Source organism: Amblyomma mixtum, chromosome 8 (assembly GCF_055824585.1).
Source record: "Amblyomma mixtum isolate Tamu chromosome 8, ASM5582458v1, whole genome shotgun sequence".
NCBI classification, from domain to species: Eukaryota; Metazoa; Arthropoda; class Arachnida; order Ixodida; family Ixodidae; genus Amblyomma; species Amblyomma mixtum.
In genome coordinates this window covers 52,170,045-52,196,801 of record NC_143019.1, presented here as the reverse complement: position 1 = coordinate 52,196,801, position 26,757 = coordinate 52,170,045, and the positions used below count along the sequence as shown (strand labels likewise).

At 45.3% G+C, this 26,757-nt stretch overlaps 1 protein-coding gene across 1 annotated transcript; it reads left to right on the top strand.

The window, feature by feature from the left end:
• The first annotated feature begins 1,647 nt into the window (after positions 1-1,647).
• Positions 1,648-26,216, top strand: GCC88 (GRIP and coiled-coil domain containing 88 kDa). Its single transcript, XM_089557989.1, has 15 exons — positions 1,648-1,881; positions 2,184-2,283; positions 2,653-2,822; positions 3,667-3,912; positions 5,644-5,802; positions 6,780-6,929; positions 7,526-7,645; positions 8,681-8,839; positions 12,022-12,124; positions 13,868-14,022; positions 15,559-15,690; positions 18,837-19,082; positions 21,426-21,542; positions 22,794-22,957; positions 25,966-26,216. The coding sequence occupies exons 2-15, from the start codon at positions 2,187-2,189 to the stop codon at positions 26,171-26,173; spliced, it is 2,226 nt and encodes a 741-aa protein (XP_089414115.1). The 5' UTR covers positions 1,648-1,881; positions 2,184-2,186; the 3' UTR covers positions 26,174-26,216.
• Positions 26,217-26,757: the final 541 nt, after the last annotated feature.

Genomic DNA, 26,757 nt, shown 5'->3' with positions numbered 1-26,757 from the left:
CAGGGGATTGGCCAAGACACAGGCGGCAACTGATAGGTGTACAAAATGTTAAACAAGAAAGTAATGGTGGGGAAAAATAAAATAAACATGATAATAATAGCAGTTAGGAAATAAATGAAAGGATCTCAGATGTGTAATTGAAATAGGCTAAACAAATGCTTTGAGATTGGGGACTGAAATAGAGAACGGGGCTAAATATTCCACGTTTCATAAAGCTTTCATTCCAGAGAAATATTGATCATGAGAAAGAGCAGAGCTTAAGACGGCAGCCGTTTAGTGTCTGTAAGGAAGTTTTGCATGGCGGAGAGCACATTCCAGTTGCTGTGCCCAAGGGAGGAAGCCCCAAGAGACAGAGCAACCCCAGCTGACAGACTTAGACCAAGCTGTCGTAACGGAAGCTCCAGCAGGCGGCTCCGTAAAGAGGAGAAACGGCGGCAGGTCAACAAGAAATGATCTATCGTTTCGGGTTCTCCGCAGAACGGGCACAATGGGGAGACCGCCAGACCAGATCTATAAAGGTAGAAGTTTAAGGGAGGCACGCGACAACGTAGACGCGTGAAGGAAACTTCAAGCTTGCGTGATCGCCATCCTTTACTGCACCACGGGTAAAGGAGATGCCGGAATTCGGGAGAGGAGGTCAGAGCTGATGCTGCGAATTCTTTCAAGAGCAGATACCTGCGAAACCTGGCCGCGGTAATATATGCGCTGGGTTTAAGCACAGATACGACTGGGCCTTGAAGAGGTGCCTTCGCCAGGGTATCAGCAACCTCATTCAAATGGATTCCTCTGTGTCCAGGCACCCAGACCAACCGTAATGAACACACGTGGGGTGGAACCAAACATTTGAGTAACCGAAGTGCCTGAGATGTTGTAGGCGCGGTGAGAGAGGAACACAACGATAATGAATCTGTCATAATTATGACAGAAGACAAGGAGCTCTAGACTACTGCTAGAAATTCGGCCAAATAAATAGGGGTGTAATCGGGAAGGCGGAGTGAGAATGACCAGTCAAGGGAGATGGAGAAAATGCCAACACCGGCCTTTTCTTCACACTGTGAGGCGTCTGTCGCTATGAGCACATGAGATTTAAAGCACAGCAGGTAATCCTGCAATAAACCGCTGAGCAAATGAAAAGGCATTAACTTTGCATGTTTTGGAAAGATGTCATCGAAGACAATCTGAATAGATGAGTTGGCGCATACCGGACGGATGTCCGAAATGCGGACGTTGGGATTGCACCAAACATATCTGAGGGGTACGGTAACGAGACCAGGCTTCGTTGAAAAATAGCCGAGGCTAACGAAGGAAGATCAAATTGGAGGCATGGAGCGAAGAATCGCACATTCTTACGAACGTTTTCACCGTTAAGAGCCGAAATCTAGAAGTCAATGATAGAATACGCGCTTCCAGGGACAAAACGGAATTCGCCACAAATTTTGGAAGGCCCAAACAAAGGCGCAACGCCTCCCGCTCCAAGAGAATCAAGGGGCGAAGTTTATACGCTGGCGCACCAGAGAATAAAACACAGCCGAACTCTAAGACCGGACGGACGTACATTCTATAAATCATAAAAGCGCGCTTTTCTTTTTTTTTCGGTTGTCGTCGTTACTGGGTCAGGTTAAATAAACCAAGCCGAAGGTAGCCAATCCAATCCTTTCCGTAAATATTTTGTTGTTGATGTGTTTAGTAGCTTTCGTCTTTCGCTTCGCTTTAAGTGTGTGTTCGAAGCCGTCTGCCGCCTTGTTTCCTGTCAGCTAACAGCGATACGTCAACATGCAGAGCGGAGTAGATATCATAATGCCGTTCGGCTGAATCGGCGTCGAGTGCAAGGATATTCCAGTCCACGATCGTTCCAAACAGCTGTCAGCTTGAAGAGCGAAGGTAAGTATTGCCAACACACCTGCCTGACATCGTCTTGTTTCGCCTTCATGAGGATGTCATCACGTCGATTTTAGCTGTGTTCTAGTTACCAAAAATACGTTGAACTCTCGATTTTCGCGCTTCAGTTTCCAGAAATTATGGCTACGGAAGGCAGTCTACACGTAAGACACCCACCCGTCTAGCGCCTGATCGGCGTGCAGTCATTTGTGCCGAAACTCTGATCGTTGATTCATTGTGTTCTACACTTTGCTGGCAAAGTTATGGCCAGACTTGACGGTAACCTCAACTTCTGTGCTTTTCAGGAGATGGCTACCATACCGGACAAGGCAAACCGTAGGGAGCTTTGCGAGATCATCTGTACGCAAAAAGAAAAACTCCAGCGATACGAGGCTAGACTCGGAGGTAGTGCGACCTTGATTTTCTTCCATGATGAACTAACGCGCTTACCACCCTCTGTAATCTTTCTCTCTAAAGTGACGCAGTTTGCTGTTTGACACATGTGCTAAGTTTGAGATGCATTGGTCAAACAGGAACTGCAGTTGTGTGTGGGACTAGTTGTAATCAAACTGTCGTGACAGCTTTCATCAAGAAGCATGCCGGCTTTAATGACAAAGCCGTCATAGCACCTTGATGAAAGTTGTGATGGCAGTTTCGTTCTTCTATTTATTTCTTTTGACGTCTATATTCAACTGTAACTAAACTGTTACACTGCGTGGGATGCAAGCAGTGAAAAAAGGTTTTGATTGCTATGCATGTGCTGTGTCATTGCAGACCTTGTTCGTGCCTATAAAAGCCTGCAGAAAGAGAAGGATGCTCTAGAACTGAGCTTGAAAGCACTGACATCATCGAAAGCAAGCGAAAAAGCCCGTTCAAGTGCATCAAGCGAATCCTTGACTGGAAAGCAGGGTGAAAGCAAGGCAGAACCCAGTCCGTTGTCAGCAGTAAGAAATTTTTTTGTGAACGTTGTTATCATGAGGAACAGTATGTTGAATTCCTACTGATGTTCGTCACGTTTAAGGGGGTTTAAATATTAGTTGCCGTTTCTCAAGATTTGTTACATAGTCGTCCTAGTGCAGGTGAACGTGTTCGTAGACTGCACACATAGTAAACTGTAGATACAGCATTACGTGAGCATTTAACTGAACTTTTTCTGGGATGGTAGTTTGTTATGTGTGGTCATCAATGCTTCAGTGAAATTAACTAATTTTCAGCTTGGTCTTGTCTGTTGCCAAAGGGTGAATCTGGTTACTGATTATGTGACATCTTTGTGTCATGTAATTGATGGCATTACAGTACTAGTACTGTACTAGTACTGCACTGTACGTCTGCCGCTATGGACTGGGGTGGCGCTGGTGAACATACTCAAGATTCGCTCATACTACACATAAGTACCCCCAAAGGAAGAAAATTGGACAACAATCGCCGTAGCTGAGTTGGTAGAGCACCGGACATGAAATTCGGAGATCATGGGTTTGGATCCCGCCGGCGGCATGTGGTTGTTTTTTCTTCTGCTTTTATTAATCTCCCATTGACAAAAACTACAAACATTAAAAAAAAAAAGACATCCGCCCCTATGTTCCTTGCTTTCCGTGGCTGTCGGCTTCCATCATTTATGTCACAATGAGGACCTCTTTCCAATCCCTTGTTTCCTGAATAGTTGAGACAAAGCATTTTAAATTGCAAGGCTTCTTTCCTTGTGGACATTACTTACCTGTTCTTGATTGCTTGACACTAGAGAAGAGGCAGATTTCTTCACTGGAACACTGTCCACCGTATGCCTTGCAGGCTGAGGGTCAAGGAAACGAAAGTACTGCCAGCGACTCCGCACAGGACGAGTCTTCGGAGGACCATGTGGCTGCGCTGTCACAGGCACTGTCCACCCTCTCGGAAGAGAAGGCCCGCATGGAAGCTGCCTTCCAGGCGGACCGCAAGCGACTCATCCAGGAAAAGGAGGCCGCACTTCGCCAGGCTGAGGAAGCGCAGAAGAATGCAGCTGAGCAGACTGCCTCACTGGATGCCAAGATGGCCGAGGTAAAGACTTCACGAAATGTGACGGTATTTTTAGCTTTACCTGTTAAGGGAGTCACATTTTGTATTGAAGTGGAAGGTCATGTGTAGGGAGTTTAGCATGTTGCACGATAACTATTGGGCTATCTGAGCCATTATTGTGACTGTGCAGTCATTTGATCCATTTAAAGGGACACTGAGGACGAATTGAAGTTAGCCTGCGTTGATATGTAACTATGTTCTAACCTAAAAAAAGCTACTTTCACTGAAAACAGAGCTTTCATAACTTAGAGTAAGCAAAAGAATAGGAATTCTGGTGTCATCATCACTGGCCCATTTCTCAAGTAAAATGCAGTGTGTCAACACAGTCTTTTTGGGCGCAGATCCAAGAGGCTGGGCTGCACTGCCATCCACTTCTAAATGATGATCACAGAGCCCCTTTCAGGGTAGATATGATGAGTTTGAATCGAATGGTGGGAAAATTTTAAAATGTAATTTTTGTGGCAAGAAGCGCACCTTTCACAGCCGGAAAGACATCAACATACCCAGAAAGAGCTGTGGAATTTATTTTTACTAAGCACAAAAACTGGATGGACTTGTCTTCAGTGTTCCTTTTAATGGGTTTTGTCAAATGTATTCTTGCTATATAATGATATCACTTCAAGCGGCCTTGACAATCATGAGATCGTAAAGAAAACGGATGTGGGGAGTTGACGGGGAGTGTTCGCCTGTATCAGCTGATGCTGCAGAAATAAGCCATCAGAGCTGACATTTATTTTAAGTTGCCTGAAGTAAGGTAGCGCTTGCACAGCACAACTTCTGAACTTTTACGCGGGAGGTGCGGGGGTTCCACCCTCAGTGCTTGTGCCATGACGTTTTTTGGCTAAAGCTAGCTTCGTGACATAAAAATGCGTTATTGTCATCGTCATAATCATCATCGTCATTTCTTGACTGGTGCAATTTTCGTGCTGCACATGATACGGCATTATTGACCCTTCACTTTTTTCTCAACAGCACTGTGCACGCAATTTTCTCGCAATAAGGAAGTTAGGAGATGAGGTAATGGCCTCTAATGCATGGCCCTACTAATTTTTTTCTGGCACTAGGTGACGAGGAAACACAGGGAATCGAAAAAGAACCGGACTGCTGAAAGTACCACAAGGTGGAGCATCTTCAGCTGTCACACATTTTTCTTTCTACCAAGTCTTTTTATCAAGAGCCTGATCAAAAGCTCTCTCAGTTTGTTGGCTCCATTACACCATATATGTAAGAGGGAGGTGTAGCAGTCAGTAGACACTTTGAAGACTTTCATGCTTGGTGTAGTTGCCCTGTCTTCTTTCATGGGATGTGAAGAGCCCGTCAAATATCTGAAGGAAGGAGCAGTGCCCAAGACTATATGCAGGCAAAAAAAAAGGATAATGCATAGTGCCATTGCCCGAATTTATATCGTGCACATTTCCTTTGTCACATTGCCATTCTGCCAGCCAGTTGTCTTGCTCGCTGTTCTGCAGATACTTCACTTTATCGCAATGCTAAGATGATGCAGAGGTTATGAAGTAAAACAGTTAAGTATTTTGTTGGCTTCCTTCGGATTGCAGTCGTGTTTGATGCACTAAAGTAGCACTCTTGGTTTTCGTGATTGCTGGGCAGGTTTCATGGATGAGATTGTGAAGGGAGTTGATGAGGGAGGGGACTTTACTATTAAGTCACCATAACTCAGTATCGCCTTTTTTTCCTTTAATTTTGCGAGTGCAGCTTCGATCAAAGTTGCGTGAGGAGCAGATGGCTCGCGAGCAAGAACAGAGCGACCATGCAGCCATGCTGAGGGAGCTTCAACGCCTGCTTTCCGAGGAACGGACTCTGCGCGACAACTTGGAAGACAAGCTTGAAGAGGCCACGCGGAAAGCTGCTCAGGTGGGGGACAACTTATACAGGGACAGTGTACTACTTTCTTTTACAAGCTGATGATCACACAGACATGTTTCTGAAATTGACATATTAATTTGATTGAGCCACGATGTGCAGAATCAGTTCAAATTGTCACAAGTTGGAATTGAAAGATGGATTCAAAATTTTAAAAGATATATGCATTACTTTCCTTGCAGTATTTTGCAGTGTAGGTCTCTCTCTGTTTTTGGATGGGGGGGTGGTACAATACATACAACCTTGCAGTGCTGACATGCACGGAACAGCCTTGTTCGTGATATTTTGCGTGCATGAGGAGCCACTCTGTGCTCTGAAGTGCAGCTTGCAGTTTGTTCATGGTCAGTTGTGATTTGCTCGTCTAAAGTATGGAATGCGAATCACTTTACTATTTGAGAGAGCAAGTTGGGGCATCTGCCCTGCCTAAGCTAAGAAATGTGTAATGCACACTGAAAAAAAAAAAAGGTTGCCACCGTTTGGAAGACGTTGAAGTAATGATCATTAGCTGTTTGGTTTACTAGAATTGATATGAATGAGATGCGAGATGTGCTGTTTTCTAGTTGGTCCCACAGATGGCACTGTGATCTCAGGGTGGTAGCAGACCCCACGAAATCTCAAAACGTGATGAGTAGTTGCTGCTACAGATGGCGCTGTGATCTCAGGGTGGTAGCAGACCCCACAAAATCTCGAAACGTGATGAGTAGTTGCTGCCACAGATGGCGCTGCAATCTGAGGGTGGTAGCAGACCCCACGAAATCTCAAACCTGACGAGTAAGAGCTGATGCTCTTAAAAAGAAATAATAATGCAGCTTGTTTCTGGCTAGAGACAGATTTTTGTTCCTGGGGTATGCAGGTGACCTCTTTGGTATAGTGTTTGTTGCTCCCTGCTGTTGCCGAAACAACCCGATTGTTGAGCGGCAGGGCCAGGCTTATTGATTGGACACTGATGGCAAGTGTGAACTGTGCAGGCGGACTTGGCCAAGGAGTATGAGGCCAAAGTGGAGAAGCTGACCCAGGAGTTGGACGAAGTGCGGAAACGGCTGCTCGCCTCGGAGGAGAAGCTGCGGCAGCCTTCGCCCCTGCTGCTCAAGTTGCAACAGGAGCTGGTGGAGGTCAAGGTGAGGCAAATGGGGTGACCTTGAGTGACCTTGCCTAAAGTCAGTCTTGACGTGAAATTCTGAAGGCGAGAGTAACCTTGCAGTATCAGTTTTTGCCCAAGACATTTTTTAGTTCAGTTCCAAAAGTTGAGAAACTTGGGCCAAGATTAATATGAATTGAAGTGACAGTTTTAAAGGAAGAAAATACAGAGGTACAAAGAGTAACGCGTCGCACATGTAACAGAATAGGGTCTTTGAGGTAACGTCATCATCTACGTTTCAGTCCCCACATAGTGTGTTGGAGTGTCATTCTCCCGGCAGTAGGCACCAAAACTGATCACATCTTCTGGCACTCATGTTTAGCACTGATTTTTTGGGAACATGGCTTGACCACAAGGTAGAGCGAGGTAAAATGAAGATGGGGACAATGGTACGTAGCAAAAGTTGTGAGTTTCTGGCCTTGCTAATTACTGCATGTGGAGAATTTTTGGATGTGGTCAACACACACTTGCAATGTGTTTGCACATCTGTTCTTTGGAGTGTTGATGAATATAACTTATCACTCCTGGTAACTGATGGACGCTTCAGAGGTTGGTGAAAAGCTGTCCTGCCCCCAGGCCCAGCACCAGGCTGCGCTGGAACAAGAAAAGAAGCGGGCAGGGAACGTCCAGGCACGTCTGCACCAGCAAACGACAGGGAGTGAGGCACGGGTTGCCAGCCTGGAGAGTCGCCTGCAGGTGCGTTTTTGTTGTTCGCTTATTCATGCACACATGTGGACATGCTCACTCAGAGCAACTACATGCTTACTCGACTTCTCGCTTGTCTCACTGCTCGCTCAGCGTACCTGCTTGCCCACCCTCTCGCTCATTTACCCAGTCACTGATGTCATTACTTGTCCTGATTCTCTGCACGCACCAGGTTGCCCCCGTTCACCTATTTGCTCACATTCACTCTCCCTCACTCAATTCCTCTCTCAGTGTGTCCCGTTCCCTGCATGCATCCACCCAGCTATCTGTGGTGTGCAGAAATCAAAATGTACTGAGCTTCGAATTAAGCTTATACTCTGAAAAAGAAGCAGGGAACACTTTGGCACATTTTTACTTGTAAAAAAAAGAATCTCTATGATATGGACATGGTTTACACGAATTTCGAGATGATAGGAATTCGTAAAATTCCCCAGCCAGAGTACACTGTGTACAATGTGCAGGATTTCGGATGTTGCGAATACTCTCCGGCACCACAATGCATGATATGAACCAGTGAACTGCAACCAAACCCTCAAGCTCTAAACGTTCTCTGCGCATCGCCGACTCCATATCGCTATTCGTGCTGAACGCACCATGTGCTGTGAGCAGTGGCGTAAGGCCGCAAATAAATTTGGTCAGCCGTTAACAGATCTCCGCAGATGCACTTTCTACACTTCTGCATGTGGATTTTGTTAGATTTGAATGATACGAATGTTTTTGCGACCTTGTGAGATTTTTTTGTGACAAGATAAAGAAGCAGACTTTAATTGTTAAACAGTAGTGTAACAGAACAGCAGAACTAAGTATAGCACTGGTATACAGTGCAAAAGAAAAACAGCGTTGCATAGTGTCAAACGTAAGTGTGCTCAATTTTTCCCGAGAATGTTTCACAGTTCATGGTGCAAGTGAGCAGTAACAGTGTGGATGTCATAGCTGTGTGATGCGGTGTGAGGTAGTGTGAATGGGTCTGAAGCAAGTGTCTTTGCCTAATGGATGTCTGGAACTGTCTTGACTCTCCCGAAACAGGAGCTGTCCCAGGCGGTGGGCACATACGACCGGCTTCGCATGCAAGATCGTGCAGCCATCCAACGCCTGCGCGAGCGCCTCTCCCAGCTTGCCCAGGAGAATGCAGCCCTCGCCAGTGCTGCAGGCATCGGTGCCAGGGCCTCTGAACTGCCGTCTCAGGTGTGAGGCCCTTTGTGTGGCGTCATTGCACTTCCAAAGAGTATAGGCTTCCAAGTTTAGGTGCTTGTTCTCTACTCTGTAATGGTGCTTAAGCAGCTTAAGCAGCTTTCTCAAACTGAAGTTAGCCGCCGCGGTGGCTCAGCGGTTATGGTGCTCGGCTGCTGACCCAAAAGACGCGGGGTCGATCCCGGCCGCGGCGGCTAGAATTTCTTTGGAGGAGAAATTCTAGAGGCCCGTGTACTGTGCGATGTCAGTGCACGTTAAAGAACCCCAGGTGGTCGAAATTTCCGGTGCCCTCCACTACGGCGTGTCTCATAGCCTTAGTCGCTTTGGGACGTTAAACCCCATAAACCAACCAACCAAACCTAAGTTACTGTCCAGACCATGTTACATATCAGCACACGTTGATCACCGTCATAAAGTTGGAATCCCATCTTGTCACACCAAATGTTTTCATGACTCATTCATACCCCGAACTTGTGTCAGCTGGAATCACCTTCCCCAAGAATCGCAGGTATTTCTGATAATATTGCATTTCGTAAAATCCTTAATGTTTCTTTCTGAGCATGTCTCGTTTGTTACTGTATAAATATTGCCTTTCACTGTCTACACACTGTTTTAATGTATCCCCACTCCCCTCTGTAATGCCTTCGGGCACAATAAATAAATAAATTAACTAAATAAATGAATAAATAAATAAACAAACAAACAAACAAGAATTTTTTACACGTGGGTCACCGCTGGATATATTCACCTACTGCGGCCGAATAATACATACTTCAATTTCTTCTCCTATGCTGTTTCGGTTTCATCAACAAAACGATGGTTGTAATGTAAAAGATGAGTTTCGGTCATGCGAAATGTGAGAAAAACTATAATTGCTGCTTCTTCATTCGTTTTAATTCTGGCTCTTGAAGGAGGCTGGCTTAAGTGTTGCAGTGAATTACAACTATGTATCAGCGATTATACTGCAGTTTTTTCATGCTTCACGACACATAAACTTATCTTTGACGTCGAAGTCATCATTCATTCAGGCTTTGAATCCGAATTTCGTATTATTTAGCAGTTGTATGGGATTACTGTTGGGTCATCCATGTCTAGTAATGTGTAACGCATCATCACAAAAAAGAAAACACGCAACCCTAAATTTGGTGTCTATCCTCCTTTAAATGCTTGGTCCATGTACCAATATTACCATGTTAGGGAGTTTTAGAATAGGGGGCCCCAAGCTTTGGGGGCCCCAAGAAGTTTGGGGCATCGAAGTGCGCATGCGCAGAACGTGAGCCCCGCCCTGCGTCTTGGGTTAACGTTAGCGGCGAACGCTATTTCGCCAAAATAGCGTGCGCCCCTACGCTGCTCTACGTTCAGGCAACATGGCGGCGCCCGTCGAAGCGGGGCCTCTCACTACACTACCGATTCGTTGCTGTCGCTGCGCTGTGGCCCACGTTCACGGCAAACTAAATACGCACGAAGCTATCGCTTTGTCTGAACTTGCCCCAACCACAAAATTTTAGCGATAAAACACCCCAGATTTTCAGATTGCTTCTGTGTTTACATTGGTGCTAGGCTTAGCGAGTATGCGTTTGACATCAGAGAGTGCACGAGGTTCAAACAGGCGTGCGCCCCAACGCCGTTCTACGTACAGGCAACATGGCGGCGCCCGTCGGAGCGGGGCCTTCCGCTTCACCACCGATTCGTTGTCATCGCTACTCTGTGCATTAAGTTCACGGAAAACGAAAGGCGCATGAAGCTGTCGCTTTGTCTGATGATGCCCTCACCACAAAATTTTAGCAATGAAATGTGCTATATTTTCAGATTCCTTCTGTGTTTACAAAGCTGCTAGGCTTAGCGAGTACGCATAGTTTGGTTGCCGCAGAGATGACTCGGTGGCACGTTCGAATGGAGTTTCCTGCCTCAGTAAAAACACACACTCATAATTTTTACTCTTAAATTGTATGTCTGCAATAATAGTTTCTGACCAATAAATGAACGCATATTTCAAAATCTTTTTTAAGAGTATCTTTTTGGTTTGACGTTGTGGCGCTGCAGTCGATAAACGCAAGCGTGGCTCCGCTGCATAGGGGAGACCCCTATTCTAAAACTCACCGCTGCACTCGTACGTAGCGCTGGGGCCCGCTATTTCCTTGGGGCCCCCAAGCGTTGGGGCCCCCTATTCTAAAACTCCCTATTTACTCACATAATAGCTACACTCGCATTATGTTTCCTTACGCTAGCCATTAAATGGACGCTGAGTACAAATTGAAGTTGGCTTGCATTGGTAAGGCATGCATTCTAACAACAAAATGCAACTTTCGCTGAAAATGGAGTTTTTTTTTTTTTGAGCGAGAAACAGCCAACAAATGAAACACAGGTGTTTCCATCACTGGCTGATTTCGCAAGTAAACTGCAGTGCGTCGGCACAGATTTTTTTTTTTGTGGACAGACCCCGGGAGCTGGGCTACAGCACCGTTGACTTCAAAATGCTGAACATAGAGTTTTTTTGGTGCATATGTCACAACTTTGAATGGACAAGTGATGGGGAAATTTTCTAATTCAATTTTTCTCAGCAATAAATGTACCTTTCGCTGCCATACAAATGTGGACATGCCCAGAAAGAGCTGTAGAATCGATTTTTATTAAGAACAAAAATTGTAATAAGGGAGTAATTACTCATTGACATCCACCCGAGCGCAGCCATACGGCTACAAAGGAAAGCTGTACAGCTTTCTCAGAAACAAATCTACTCCCCCTTGGGGGATTCCCCTAAACATTTGACCAACACTGTTCCCACTTCGAGTTATTGATCAATTCGGTCTCGCCCTACCATAAGCTTGCCGTCCCGGTTAGCTCAATTGGTAGAGCGACTGCTCCGGTGAAGCGGTGGTCCCGGGTTCGATCCCCGGACCAGGACGAATTTTTCTTTAACTACGAAGTTTCTGAGAAAGCTGTATAGCTTTCCTTCGTAGCCGTATGGCTGCGCTCGGGTGGATGTCAATGAGTAATTACTCCCTTATTACAAATCTACTCCACCTTGGGGGATTCCCCTAAACATTTGGTCAAGAACAAAAATTGTGTGGAGTTAACCTAAGTGTCCTTCGAAATTCCAGTTTCTCCAACTGCGATTGGCTACTGTTGCACATGTGCACTGCCTTAACCCTGGTTTAACTCTTCCCACGTTCCAGGACAGCAACCTCGATGTGAAAACCTTGCTCGACCGTTTTGGCAAGATGCGCCTGCTCCTCAAGGAATCCAACCAGCGTGCCGAGAAGCCTGTTGACCTGATCGGTGAGGCTGCCCACGCTGTGCATGCATTGCAATGCGTGTGCCAATCGTGATGCCTTGGCTGTAAAAATGCTTTGGTAAAACATCGAAGTGACGCACAGTTGTATGCTGCATTTATCCGGCTGTTTGATTGACCTACTTGATATTTCACTCTTATTTAGAACTCTTAGTTGTCTTGGTACATATTGTGTACAAAATCGGTGATGCTTTTGGGCTCTTCGGTGATTGTATCCGGTGTTCTGCTCCTATTTGCAATTCCAAGAGTGAGTGATGAGGGGATAGTTGGTATGACATGATTACAGACATAAAACTTACAAACACCATTTGGAATGGCGTGTGATGCCCTTAGCTTGGCATTTTTTTTTTACATTTTTTTAATGGCAGTTACACATTAATAGGCATGGCTTTATGCATACCATCTGGCTTGTCAGTATATTTCCTTTTGATCAATGTCGGTAGGCAGGCTAATTACCTGAACGATGACCATTTGTATAACAAGATGCATTGGGCTGTAAACTGGTGGGTTGCTAACGTGACTTTGAAAGTGGATGCACTGTCTACATGCTGTATTTTGACAATATATTTTGATAAAGCTGTAGTGGTGGTGGTCTATCTTGGGCCTCCCAAATATAGTCAAGGACCGCGCACCCAGATCTGCTGGTTTGCATCATGTGAGTGCACTGCCCTGAACACTTAGAGGCAGTGTTCTGCACATTTATAAAAAGTGAATCCAGCAAAGTTCACAACAAAGCCCTTAAAGGTGCACTGAAGAGGAATCTGAACTTATCTTTTTGCCGCGGGAACTCGATCTACACGTTCCGAGCTTTCTTAGAAACTTCGATTTATTGCCCTGTGTGGCCGATTTCCCTAATTAAATCGAATTAACGTCCGCCTCCCGCCTTTTTTTTTTTAATTCTCCCCCGTACAGTGGGCGGAGTCGACCAACGCGTGGAGTGCCTTTCACCCAGTCCCGTGGCGGCTTGCCGCTCTGCTATCGGCGGAGTAATATGGAGTAGTCCGTAGAAGCAAATAGTCCGCGCGTATTTTTATTTCTGCGGGCTTATTTTGCGGTTATATTGTCTGCAAATGAAACTATTTATTCATGGAAACCTAAAAAACAAAATGAAGCGAAAGCAAAGCCTCCACGGAGCTGGCTGAAAGGCACTCCACGCGTTAGTCGACTCCGCCCACCGTACGGGGGAGAATTAAAAAAATAAAGGCGGGAGCCGGAGGTTAATTCGATTTAATTAGGAAAATCGGCCACACTGGGCAATAAGTCGCAGTTTCTAAGAATGCTAGGAACGTGTAGATCGTGTTCCCGTGGCAAAAAGACAAGTTCAGAATCCTCTTCAGTGCACCTTTAATATACCTGTCTGCAGGCACATCATAGTTGTGCTATGAAAAGGGCTAAGTGATTCCAGAACATATGAGTGACTTTTACAAAAGGATCACAATGACATCAAGTTTAGCTCACCTACGTGTCCTTGCATGTGGTGGCAGCACTGAGCTATTCTATGCAAAGCATGTCATAACTGCGCCTTCATTCGACAATGACGAAGATCAGCACCGCTTTCTTTTTCTTTTGAGGGGCTGAGAAAGGTGTTTTTTCAATGCTGAGCCAGAGTTGTTGGGTTTAGCAATATACCATTGTGTAGTATATGCTGTTTTGTACAGAACCAACATAAACATATGGAAGTTGTGTTGGACGCCAGTCTGATGTAGTCTGTGTCGTTGCGTCGTGGACAGCCTATTTCCGCGAGCTGGCCGAAGAAGAAGTGCTCGGCCTGCACGCCAAGTGCCGGGAAGAGCTGCGCCAGCTCAAGGATGAGTTTGAGCAGTACAAAGTCCATGCCCAGTCCGTGCTCCAGGGAATGGGAGGCAGCCAGGCAGGCTTCTCACAGGTTGGTTGGACTCTTGCTGGGTAACCTAACATGGCATCACCATATCGACCTCACCCTAGCATCTGCTAACCGCTCACTTGGTTTTCTTAAACGTAACCTCAGATACGCCCCTATACACGTTAAAAAGCTTGCTTATATAACTCTAATACGCCCTAAAATCGAATATGCTGCGGCCATTTGGGACCCTATTCAAGCCTACGTTATCAATAACATTGAATCCTTGCAAAACCATGCTGTTCGTTTCATATTTTCAGACTACTCACCCTTCACAAGCGTTTCAGCATTAAAAAAACGTGCCGAACTGGAAGATTTGTCATATCGCCGTAAACTTGCTCGCTTAACCCTTTGCCATAAGCTTTATCACCACCCATCCCTTCGCCGTGATTTGTTTCAGTCACCTGATGCTCTCTTTCCACGCCGTGATCATTCTTTCAAAGTTAAACGCGTTAACTGTCATTCATCGTCTTATGCCAATTCATTTATTCCCCATACTATCACTGAATGGAATAGTTTGCCATCAGTCATCGCCACAGAAACTGACAATAAAAAATTCCAAGAGCTTCTTCGCTGTGACGGAAATATGTAAATGTTTGCTGTTTTTGTTAGTGTTCAATTTTTCTTTGTGTGATGCCTTATGTTTTAATTAACTTTTTTTGTTACACTTATTTGTTAAAATGTATCGCGATTACTTATGATTGTACCCCCCCCCCCCCCCCAATGTAATACCCTCTTCTGGAGGGCCTTTAGGGGTAACTTGAATAAATAAAAAATAAATAAATAAATAAACAATGCAAGCTTGTGTTATTGGTTAAAAAGGAAGGCATGTGTGAACCAACACTGCATGTCTGGCCCAAGCCAGGCTGTCTTTGAGCATGCAAAGCATTTGTATTTGCTTTCAGTTCCAGTGTTGTCTTTTGCTGGATCTGTTTGGCTACACTTTGTTCTCAGTGCATTGCCATGGTCATGCGTCCACATGTGTGGTGTTTGAATGGAATAATTTAGTGATGCTAAGGTTGCACTACGGTGCTTGTGATTGTGAAGACTAAGAAGGCTGAGCCAGTAAGTTCCGCATTCATGCTCTTTTTCTATTTCTGATTTTGCTCATCTCATCATTCTTTTGAATCAGCCAGCTAGTCAACCAGCTTGTTGTAGGAATAGCATTATTGAATGAATTTACTGGAAAAGCAGAAATAACTTTGCAGTGGCTTTGAATATGTTAATAGCAACCTACAAAGTCGCACTTGAGCAGTGAAGTCAGCATTCAGAAGTCAGAAAAGAGCACAGAGGCAAGATGGTGAAAAGTGAGCGATGTGAGGGCTGAAATAAAGAGTTCTGTGCCTGCGAGGCTTGAAGCAAATGTGGCTAGTATATGAGGTGTGAGCAGACTTCATCACAATTGAAGCGATTTGCATTTTTATGCTAGCATGTTATGGCTTGTCAGTTCTCTTTCTGTTGCAGAAAATTTTCTCACTAGCATTCATTTATGCTACACACCTTGTTGTAGCCTCATGAGTTGTTCCTAACCGTTGCTTCCAGAGTCAAGAGGCCGTGGCAGAGCTGGAGCGGCTCAGGCAGCAGGTCAAGGACCTCCAAGGGCAGCTGAGGACACAGCGAGCTCGCTTTGAGGCCCAAGAGGAGAGCAGCAGAGAAGCTGCAGCCAAACTCCAGGTGCTTTGCTGCTTTGAAAGATATATCTTGGCCATCCTTGGGAATGCCTTTTGATTCACCAATAGCACGCGTTATTGGGATGTACAGGAGCACCTTTTCCGCTGCTCTTTCCGTGTCAGGATGAACTGTATTAAAGTATTCAGGCCACTGCTTCCATGGCCAAAGTCAGACAGGAACTTGTACAGTGCTACATCATCATCATCGTCCTCCTAGCTATGTCCACTGTAGGACAATGGCCTTTCTCATATCCCTCCAATTAACCCTATCCTGTGCAAGCTCTGGCAACCTTATCCCTGCAGACTTCTAAATACAAAGTTGCTTTTTGGTCTTGCTTTGAAGATGGCAACGAGGAATCCCGCTACTGCATTTCAGCTGGCACAAGCAAATTAATTCGGCATTTTTACAGAGAGACAGATGCGTGTGCTCATTCTGGCCACTGGTTTACCTTTATAACAAACCTTTACAACCTTCACAACAGTTAGTACACCTGCTGCCCCTACCCAGCGGTTACAATGCTGATGTTTAGCAGTCTGTATGGAAGCTGCTCGTTTGGGGCCCAAATGATTTCACCAGGAGTTTTAACAGAGCATTTTATGCATTGGATTTTTTTTTTTTGTAATGTCATTGAACACGCATTGGACTTTTTTTTTTTTTTTGTAATGTCATTGGACACCTTTATAAGTGAGCATACAGTGCTTTGAGCATGCTCAAGATTGAGCAAACTCATCGATATACTTGGAGCTGGATATGCCAACCTTATGAACTGCTATTTCTCTCTCACTTGAGCTAAAGAATTGTCATGGAGAGGTCGAAGCCAGTCAGTACAATGCAAGCATTGATGGCGCATAGCGCTGCTTCGCTTGTATTGTGCCTTGATGTCAGCCCTAGTCAGCTAGTCAGCCCGTGTGAGGGTGGTATCGGAATGAATGGTCAGTTAGATAGCTGCATTGGCATTAAGGTCTTCCTGCTTATGATGTTCTCAGGCAAACCAGGTGCAATCCTCATTGCAATATGAAAAGTGTTACACGTGTGGTTTCAGTGGCAATTCCTTTACCTGTCAAAAAATCTCTTCAAGACCTGCCAAATGTATGGTAGACTGGAAGTTGCTTCCTTGAAAGACAACCAAGCGTGGGGCTTAGGAATCACTTGTCTATTGCACAATCCATTCATCCATAGAGATTACATGTGCATGCTGCTATGCCTTGTCAACAGGCACCTTGTTAGTCAAGAGAGCAGTCTGATGAGGTGTATGAATTTCTGCACACACGATATTGATAACGATCAGCAGATAAGTCAGTGCTTTACTTACCGTTCGTTCGGAAAAGGGTTTCGCTGCAGCTTTGACCCACTCTGCATGCCCTGACCTGCCCTGATGTGCTTCAGCTGTGAAATTGAAATTGTGAAGTTGCGTAGAGACATGGTGTCTAACAGTGGATAGAATATCGCCCATTGTTTTAAAGGCAGTGCACTTAGTATTTCATTTAATTTAGGTGCCTTGGGAAGAGCATCTGGTGATATAATGGTATGGTTATGGTTTGACATGAGTAATTGATATGATTTTGGAACTGCACTGGTGTATAGAAGAAACAGGACAGAATGAGTGAATTGCATATGAAGTATTCATATCGCCCTGCTTCTTTTAAGAGGGGCACTGGTCTTAGACCTATTTTCCTTAATTTTAGTCCAATCTTGATAAAACTGTATCACCCTGCTCAGTTTTTTATACTGATTTCAACTCTGCAATTACTGTTTTCATAAAATAGTTAGTTCCTAAGATAACTAATTTTAATTAATGATCCATTGGTACAGCGACAGAAAAAAAAAACTGCTCAATAAAAAAAATTAATCCATGGCTACGTGGTATGGTGAGTAAAGAGTGCAGTAATCAAAGCAGTTTTTCTGTTTTACCCTCATCACTAATTTTACAGCATTTGGAATATCAACATTCAAGGTGTGAATATATTGCACCGAAAAACTTCGCAAAATTATAAAATTTTAAAGCGTGACTGAAACATCGTCCTTCGATTATTGCACACACTGTGCCTTCAGCTTTCCTTGGCAAACGATATGACATCTCTGTCTGTCCTAGATGTCGAGATATCGACATACTAAGACAGCCCAAATATTCAAAATTTTCACGCCATTAAATTGTCTGCTCCCGCGTAAATTCAGTCCACACGAGGATCTGAATTTAATATTGCGTTCAAAATACTGATTCCCTGAAGGAATAAATTGTTAGAGTTGGAGAATAATAGCTGTAGATTCCGCAAACGTCATTCTTAGAGAATCGATTTTTTGGTCGTTTTTCAGTCTCAAGAGACCAGTGTCCCCCCTTAAGTCAGCGTAGTTCTAACATTGTGCAGACACACCAATAAGGCTTATTCGAATCTTATTAAGGCGGAAGCCTTTAATGCGTCATCGTTGTAAGCAGGAGTTGTCGACAGAAATGTCACGCTTTTGAGTTGGTCGCAATGGTCGTGGCGTCACATTGCGCGAATTTCAAACGGGGCCAATTGTACTTTGGCTAATAATCATGCAACCAATTAAAGGGATCGTATAGTGATGCTCCAAGCAATTGGGACTGAGTTTAGTTAATTGCTTAATTACCCAATTAGCCTAATTAACCCTTCTAGTCAGGCCAGATAAATAAATAAAACCGAGTAGGAAATTGGTTGAGTTCGGGAATCGAACCCGGGTCTCTGGAGTGCGAGACGAGCATGCTAACCACTCCGCCATGCCAGCTCGATGATTTGGAACAAACAAAGGCGCCTCTAGTGAATATGGTGTCCTCATTCACTCCCACCTTCCTCCCTGCCCCCTTAGAGCGAGGTTTAGGTGTCCACCTAGATATGTTAGACAGATACATTTCCTTCCTCAAAAACCAATTGACCAACGAGCAAGGCCAAAGGGGCGATGGCGTTCTATGGACTCTCTGGCAGTGCTGCAAGACGCTGTCGCATTTTACTCTTAGAGGTGAAGCTTAACATCTTAACAACGCATCAGTGACCCAAGCAGCAACACTGCGCTTAAGGCTTTCGCCTCACCGCACTTTAGGTCAACAAAGTGCCCCCCTGAATTTTTTCTTATTCTTATCATATTCGAAGAAGGTACATTAGCAGTCACGATTTCCACCCGTGCATGTGCAGCACGCCCTGTCCGAGGCAGAGGTGCGTCACCGGCAGGAGTGCCAGCGGCTGGAGCAGCGCTGGAGCAGCAAGCTGTCGGAGCTGGAGTCTCTGATGCAGGCCCAGCGTGACCGCTCCCTCGCACTGGTGGAGGAGAAGGACCGTGAACTGCAGGCGCTCCGTGCCACGCTCGCCAGCCTCGAGTCCGAGAACCAGCGCTATGACTGGCAGGCGCAGTGCGAGGCCGCTGGCAGCTCCCTGGCCATGGTGAGCATCGCTGGGAAGAATGCCTCTTGGGGAAGTGTGGAAAATGGGACGTTGCATCTTCCTGACTCAGTTCGCACTCGTACAGCTGTAGTGCTTTCGGACAGTGGTCACTGATTTTTATCCGTGCTCGTCTGCTGAAATATGCATTAAAGAAGATATTGTTACGCGGCGGCCAGCCGAAGAATGAGACGTGGTGAACCATGGCTATGAGATGATTTAATGGCCGCTGGCCTAGCACGGGCGCTCCGCCCCGCGCCACTGCCAGCTTCGTCTTCGTCACACTACCCGGGGCCTCCGAGCGATCGTCCCGATCGGTGACGAACAGACGGCGAAATGGCGATGGTCTTGACTGAAGGATCGAACAATATGTAGAATATGGTGCAGTGCTGGCCGCCACGATGAGAAAGATGAGAGAATGAGTCCCGGTCCACGAAGCATCCGGGCCGTAGGGTGCCAGGAGCTGACGGCCGAGGTCTCTGGACGCACCGAACGGCAGAGGCAGGGGGACGGTGTCTTCACGTTTGGGTCAGTGGGGTCTTGGGCCGGTGGGGTCTTGGATCGGTGGGGTCTTGGGTCCGTCGGGTCATGGGTCGTCGTGTCGTGTGGTCCGGGCGGGGGAGACGGGGCTGGGGTGAGCGTCGAGGTCGGTTCAGGTCGGGCGGGCTGGGGCACGGCCGTGCGGCGCTGACCAGGTACTCACTGCCGACGTCCACGGCAGGCCCAGGACGCCGAAGCTCCGTGACCAGGATGGCGATGAAGGGACCCCAGCACCTCACACCAAATGTTACGCGGCGGCCAGCCGAAGAATGAGACGTGGTGAACCATGGCTATGAGATGATTTAATGGCCGCTGGCCTAGCACGGGCGCTCCGCCCCGCGCCACTGCCAGCTTCGTCTTCGTCACAATATTTTTTTTAATGTTACAGCGCAGTTAAAAGTTAAGGGGAGAAGAGGGTCTTAGAAATAAATTTTTATTAATAAAGTCACAAGTACGAAATCTTCAGAGAACATGCATTTTTGCGTGCTGATTCCAAATATGTAATTTAATTTTATGTACATCAAGTCGTTCTGCACTTATGTAATATGTTAGGTAACTTTTGCCAAGAGTTTGAAAGAAATTCTACTGCAGGGAACTTGTTAGACTGCATGTCATTGGTTTCTCTTGGCATCAAGCTATGCAATAAGGGTAAAAGTATCATCCTGCCTGTTATAGAAGGTGAGCTAGAGGATTTTGAAGTCATCAGTTTCTTCCTGTTTGTGAAGTGGCAAATTCAAAACCCTGTAACTCAACTTCTATGATAGGCTAATAATTTTGCCCTTATTGCATAGTTTGATGTCAAGACAAGCCAATGGCATGCAATCTAACAAGTTTCCTGCTGTAAAATTTATTGAAAGCTCTCGGCAAAAAGTTAAATAATGCATTGTGGAAAAGCACAAGGACTTGTTTTACGTAAAATTAAATTACATATTTGGAATCAGCACGCAAAAATACATGTTGCTTCAAGATTCCATTATTGTCTTCATAAACAAAAATTTTTTTCTAAGACTAGCTTCCCCCATTAAGAATGTTGGTGTTCAGGCTTGACAAAAAGAAATGCGAGCAAGGGGGAGCAGCTGTCAGGTTCTTCAGGGTGCCACTCTGTACAATCTAGAGTGTAGTGATGTTCAAGGCTCTTGAAGAGCTGTTAGGGAAGATGTCTCCCCTCTCAGTTGTGGCAACAAAGTATTTGGTTTCTGTGTACTTAATATGTCTGTGTTTTCGAAACTGGAGCAACACTTGTACTAATTTTAATTTCCTGCTATGAACTGCACCCCTGCATATTTATTCATTTTCATTGGATTCACAAACTTAGTTTCAAAAGATCTTTTTTTGAGAACAGGTGGCTTATTCGTGGCAAAACATCATGCTTCAAAATGTCGCTGAATGATAACTTTAGGGTATGAGCTTTGGGTTATACAGGATGTGATCACATTCATAAGCGGAGATGGTCAGGTTCGTGTTTAGTTTTTTGTTTTGTAGTTCGTCTTGGAATCAGACATCAGGAATTAGAAAATGCAGCCACATCAAGCTTTCTTTGAGTCGAGTGTCAGTACTGTATTTAAGGAGGGATGCGGCAAATAAAATGGCCAATTTGGTTAAAAATTTTTCTCAGTTTATTATTTTTTCATAACTATTGGTCTTTATCTGTCTCATGACAAAAGTTTTAGCATATATGCAGTACCAATTTAGTAGGTGGCTTTTTTTTGTGTATGGTCATCAAACATTGTGAGGGAATCACGCTTCTGATGGTCCCGGCACATTGTGAACTTCGCGTGTTTCCCTGCGAACAATGTGACATTTCAGGAGACCTCTCGGGACCGTGACACAAGCTCCGAGGGTGAAGGCGACAGGCTGGACCCCCTTCTGTCTGAGCTGCTTTCAAAGAATGTGGGCTACATGTCTAAAGATGGCAAGAACAAGGTATGCCTAGACGGATGTCGTCTCACTCTTTTGCTTGTTTTTGTACTACATGTGTGAGCAGTAAAGCACATCACACGTCCTTTCATGCTTGTGGTTTTCTGTGGAGATGGGGCAAATCCTTGTTATTACTTGTTCAGCTATGTCAAATATTCTCAACACAAATGAGATTTGTTATCAAAGCATAGAGGCTGTAAAAGCAGCAATAACATTGTGAAAGCGGCAGTTATGCAAATGAAGCAGCTACATCGTTATTATAGTTTACTGTGTTGAAAGCTCTGATTACTGCTACTTGTTACTTGGAGAATTTTGATGTTTGTTTGTGCAGTACATTTAGCTGCTTTCTAGGGCAGCCATGTTAAGTAAGAAGCAGAAGAGTGCATTTGTACTAATTCAGTTATTGCAGTTTTGAGAATAGTGCCACAACTTTGCAATTTCTATATGAGCATGCCAACGGGATTTTTCTTGACAAATATGCTGTTTTCATATACTTTCTACATACATTCTTGGGTGACTTATACTTCCACAGGCAACTCACACTATTAAAAAAAAAACATTATTTTTTTTACACAGGCACCCTTGTGGGCGTTGTGCCTGTTTGCTGGAGCATTAAGGGTAGAATAAAAGATTAGCAAATCTTGTAAGTTTATTCATCAAAATCATTGCTTCAAAGCTACCACATTAGACTGCTTACACAAATAAAATTTACTGTCTTATTTGGAGTCAGTGTACCTGCTTTTCTGTTAAACATACTAATTGTTGTCGCCCTCTGATGACTGTATTTTCTTCAAAGAGCCAAATTGTCGTTTGGCTCACTTTGGCAAATGAGGCTCTGCAAAGCTCCTTGCTTCTACTTGCGAACACGGGAATTCTTAGCGCTCACTTTCGTCAATCTTCCTCTCTGGTGTTGTGATTCTCCGTATTACTAGCAAGAGAAAGAGGGAGGGGGGATCATTTGTGCTGTTTTGGCATGCTGGAAATGTATGCGTCCTTCTCATATGTGTCCGTCATGTGCCAGTGCTGCATATTCCACGATTACAGGACTCGGCCGTCTAGCACCTGAGGAAAAAAACACTTTTTTCATGCAACTGAATCCCCCACGACAGCCTCCACCAGCCAGTAGGTGCGAAATGCATCAGAATGGGTCAATTTCTGCAGACATACAGAAATCAAAGTATGCATTGTTGTGCTTCGGTAAGAGGTGCACCTAGGTAAAGCAACCTGTGAGACCCGCTATATTTTGTCTCGCTGCAGACTGAATGCCAGCTGCTGCACTACGCACAAGAGCTGGCCCGCAAGGATGCCGAGTTGTTGCGGACCCTGAGGGAGAAACGGGACGTGGAGTCGGCCCTCAGGGACCTCCAGAGGTCGGTGCTGCTCAAGGAACAGAAGGACGCCCAAGAGAGGGAAGCACTGAGGTGAGTCCGCACTTTCCCACAGGGAGACAGTAGCACTCACCGCCTGGCGAAAAAACGTACACTCGGCAAAACTTGCAGAAAAAAAAAAACACCCATTGATGTTTCGGTGCCTATATGGATGCCTTGATTACGCCACCTGTGTGGGCACCGAAATGTTTCCTGCAAGTTTGTAATATATGTAGCGTACGTTGTTTTGCCAGTTGCTATGAATTTCCCAAAATAGACAGGATTCTGTCGAACCTGGATTGCAGTAGTGCTTACCAAAGCATGCACTGGAGAGTAATATTTTTGCTCCGTAAAAGGATCGCAGTGGCTTTTTTGTTTTCTCAGCGGACATGGTTGAGGCTATGCGAGCAAGAAAACTTGATCTCAGATGAGATCGATAAAATTAGGGAGACGTGTAAGCTCGGCCTTCAAGGGTATGACGCGACAGTGTTAGTGGCTCCCTTCAGCGGTTTCTCTTCACACACAGTCACTGTCCCCTCCCCCCATCTCTCTCTCTCTCTCTCGCGCGCGCGCACACGCACACACACACACACGGCTTATGGGGTTTAACGTCCCAAAGCGACTCAGGCTATGCGGGACGCCGTAGTGAAGGGCTCCGGAAATTTCGACCACCTGGGGTTCTTTAATGTGCACTGCTATCGCACACTACACGGGCTTCTAGAATTTCGCCTCCATCGAGATGCGACCGCCGCGGCCGGGATCGAACCCGCATCTTTCAGGTCAGTCGCCGAGCACCATAGCCACTGCCGCTGTGCCACCACGCAACTATATATATGTATATATATATATTTCGTTTATTTTCAACTTGAGGTTGAAGGCCCAAGTCACAATTACCACAACACAATTTCCCCATTCTTGTCTTTCAACTCTTCCACACTGCAGTTTAGGCACATAATGTTACTATAATTAGTATCTCACTAACTAGCGCATCTTTCGTTAACCCCACTAATTACCACATTACCAAGCTTCAAAATAGGCCAGCACCACACACACACATCACTCCCTTTTATACCTGAACAAAATCAACGTGCCTACATGGCCTAGTCGGTAGCATACACGGTGACCCAAGGGTCATGGGTTTGAGTCCCGATAAAAATTTATGGAAATTTTTCTTTACATATTTTATACCCTGGTCTTTAAAAGAAAATTTTATTAATCTAGATATAGTAATGAAATTTTCAGGCCACATGTATTTTTGTGTGCTGATTTTAGATATGTCATTTAATTTCGTGTAAAACAATTCCTTGAGCACTTGTGCAATTTTTATGCAAGTATTTTGGGAAAAGTTTTGAAGAAAATTTGCTGCAGGAAACTCGCTGAAATGCATGCCATTGGGTTCTCTTGACACCAAGGAATGCAATAAAGGTAAAATTATCATCCTGGCTATCATAGAACTTGAGTTATAGAGTTTTGAAGTTGTCGCTTCAGAAATGAGAAGAAAAGTGTGTATTCCTGTTTCCGAAGTGGCAGCTTCAGTACCCTATAATTCAAGTTTTATGATAGCCAGGATGATAATTTTACCCTTATTGCATTCCTTGGTGTCAAGAGAACCCAATGGCATGCATTTCAGCAAGTTTCCTGCAGCAAATTTTGTGCAAAACTTTTCCCAAAATACTTGCATAAAAATTGCACAAGTGCTCAAGGAATTGTTTTACACGAAATTAAATAACATATCTAGAATCAGCGCACAAAAATACATGTGGCCTGAAAACTTCATAACTGTGACTTCATTAATAAAAATTTTTTTTTCAAGACCAGGGCCCACTTAAGTCATTTGCGACATGCACCAACCTCTAATTCACAATACAAGTCCAGTTTTCAGTTATTTCCATTTCAGACATACACGCGTGACTCGAGTTCTTCGACAAAATGCTGCTGGGATGACACCAGGTTTTCCGCGAACTGGGAGCCTTAACGCTGTGTCGTTAAAACATAAACGTGTCAGTTTTGTCATCATATGGCCCACCAATATTCAGCGTACTGCAACAAAGGGGTTTCACTGTTAGGTCTAGCTAAAGCAGGTCTTCTTTATGCCCGTATTGTGCAACTTCCGGTCGCAAGATGTGCATGCCTTGAGGAGCAGTATAAGTTTGCTGCACTGCTTTCTATTACTGCTGCCTTTTATTTAGTTACAAATACATGCAAACTATCAGCTGAACTGTTATGAAACTGTATATCACGTAGTACTTCACTCCTTGTTACGATGACCATAATGGCAACTTGCGTTGGTTAGCAGCATATAAACGCTTTCTGTGTGGCGCGCTTATGAAGTTGTGGTTGCTGAAATGACAGGAAAGCAGGACCTAAGCAGTCTAAAGTAGAGCTGTGCACGGGCCGCAAATTTCAGCCCGCGCCCGGCCCGAGCCCTACACTACTGACGGAGGCCCGGCCCGGCCCGACACTGAAGAAACCTAAGCCCGCCCTAGCCCGGCCCGACCTGCAAAACTGAAATTGAAGTGACGATGAAACAGAAAGAGATAATCTAAGGAAAATCAGTTTATTTCAATGTTTTTAAAATGCTCAGCTCTCATGGTCTAGATCAAAATTAGTGAGTATATGCAACCGTGGCGCATGTAGAGAGTTATCACTCCAAGTCATTATGTAAAAACAACAAATCGTCCATTGATGACGGCTTTCGAACCTTGCAACAGTAGAGCGGCTGGAGCCACGCAGGAGCAATCGCGATCGCGAAGCCCGGCCGGCCCGTCCGAGACAAATATACCGTGGCCCGAGCCCGGCCCGGGCGAATAGACTTCTGCAAGGCCCGAGCCCGGCCCTCGGGCCGGGCCGGGTACGGGCTTTCGGGCCGGCCCGAGCCCGTGCACAGCTCTAGTCTAAAGTTCTCTTCTTTCATTTCCTGTCAAACATAATGTTTCTTGCTATCACTAGCTTAGACACTACACAATGCTTAGACAATGACCTCAAAATCAGATGACGTCTCGCTTTAGTGCAGTGCGAGTACAAACACAACTCGGCAAGTGTCGACCGTAACTCGTGCGCAGGCTACGCCTGTCCCAGCTAGAGCACATGCCGGGCCCCGACGACAGTGGCAAGGTGAACCTGCAGTACCTGAAAAACGTGGTGCTGCAGTACCTGCTCTGCAACGAGGCCCCCGCACGCAAGCACATGCTGAACGCCATCGCCGTGGGCCTGCGCTTCACACCGCGGGAGGCCCAGCTGGCTCGGCAGGCTGTGCAGGCCTGGTGGTGATGTGGCCAGCAGTGAAGTGACCTTCCCAGCAAACCAAAAACCTCTCAGAAACGTCTAGCTGACGGCTAGCTGAGACGTCTCAGCTAGCCGTCAGCTAGACGTTTCTGAGAGGTTTTTGGTTTGCTGGGTTCCTAGACGTCTCAGCTAGCCGTCAGCTAGACGTTTCTGAGAGGTTTTTGGTTTGCTGGGTTCTTCACTGCTGGTCATCGCCTCCACAAGGATAGTGTGACTGGACCGTGGCATGATGATTTTGAGATAGAGCGTAACGCTTTGGGCTGCACTGTCTTGCACTGTGAAGAGCTGAGCCAGAATTGAGACTTTGTGCATGGGCTCCTCAAACATTTTCAGCACACTTCTTTTGTGACCAGATGATGAAAAAAAAAGAGTAAGTGTTACGACTGGAAAAAAAAAAATAAGGGTTGCACTACACTGCTATGCAGTTATTCCGGTCACATACGAAGCAACTTGGAAATTTTTGAGAACTTTGCACAGCTGCAAAGCAAGCATTGTTAACTACCAAAGGGAGAAAACAAAACAACTCGTTTACTAGATGTATGCAAGATGTTAATCCTTTATGCATACGC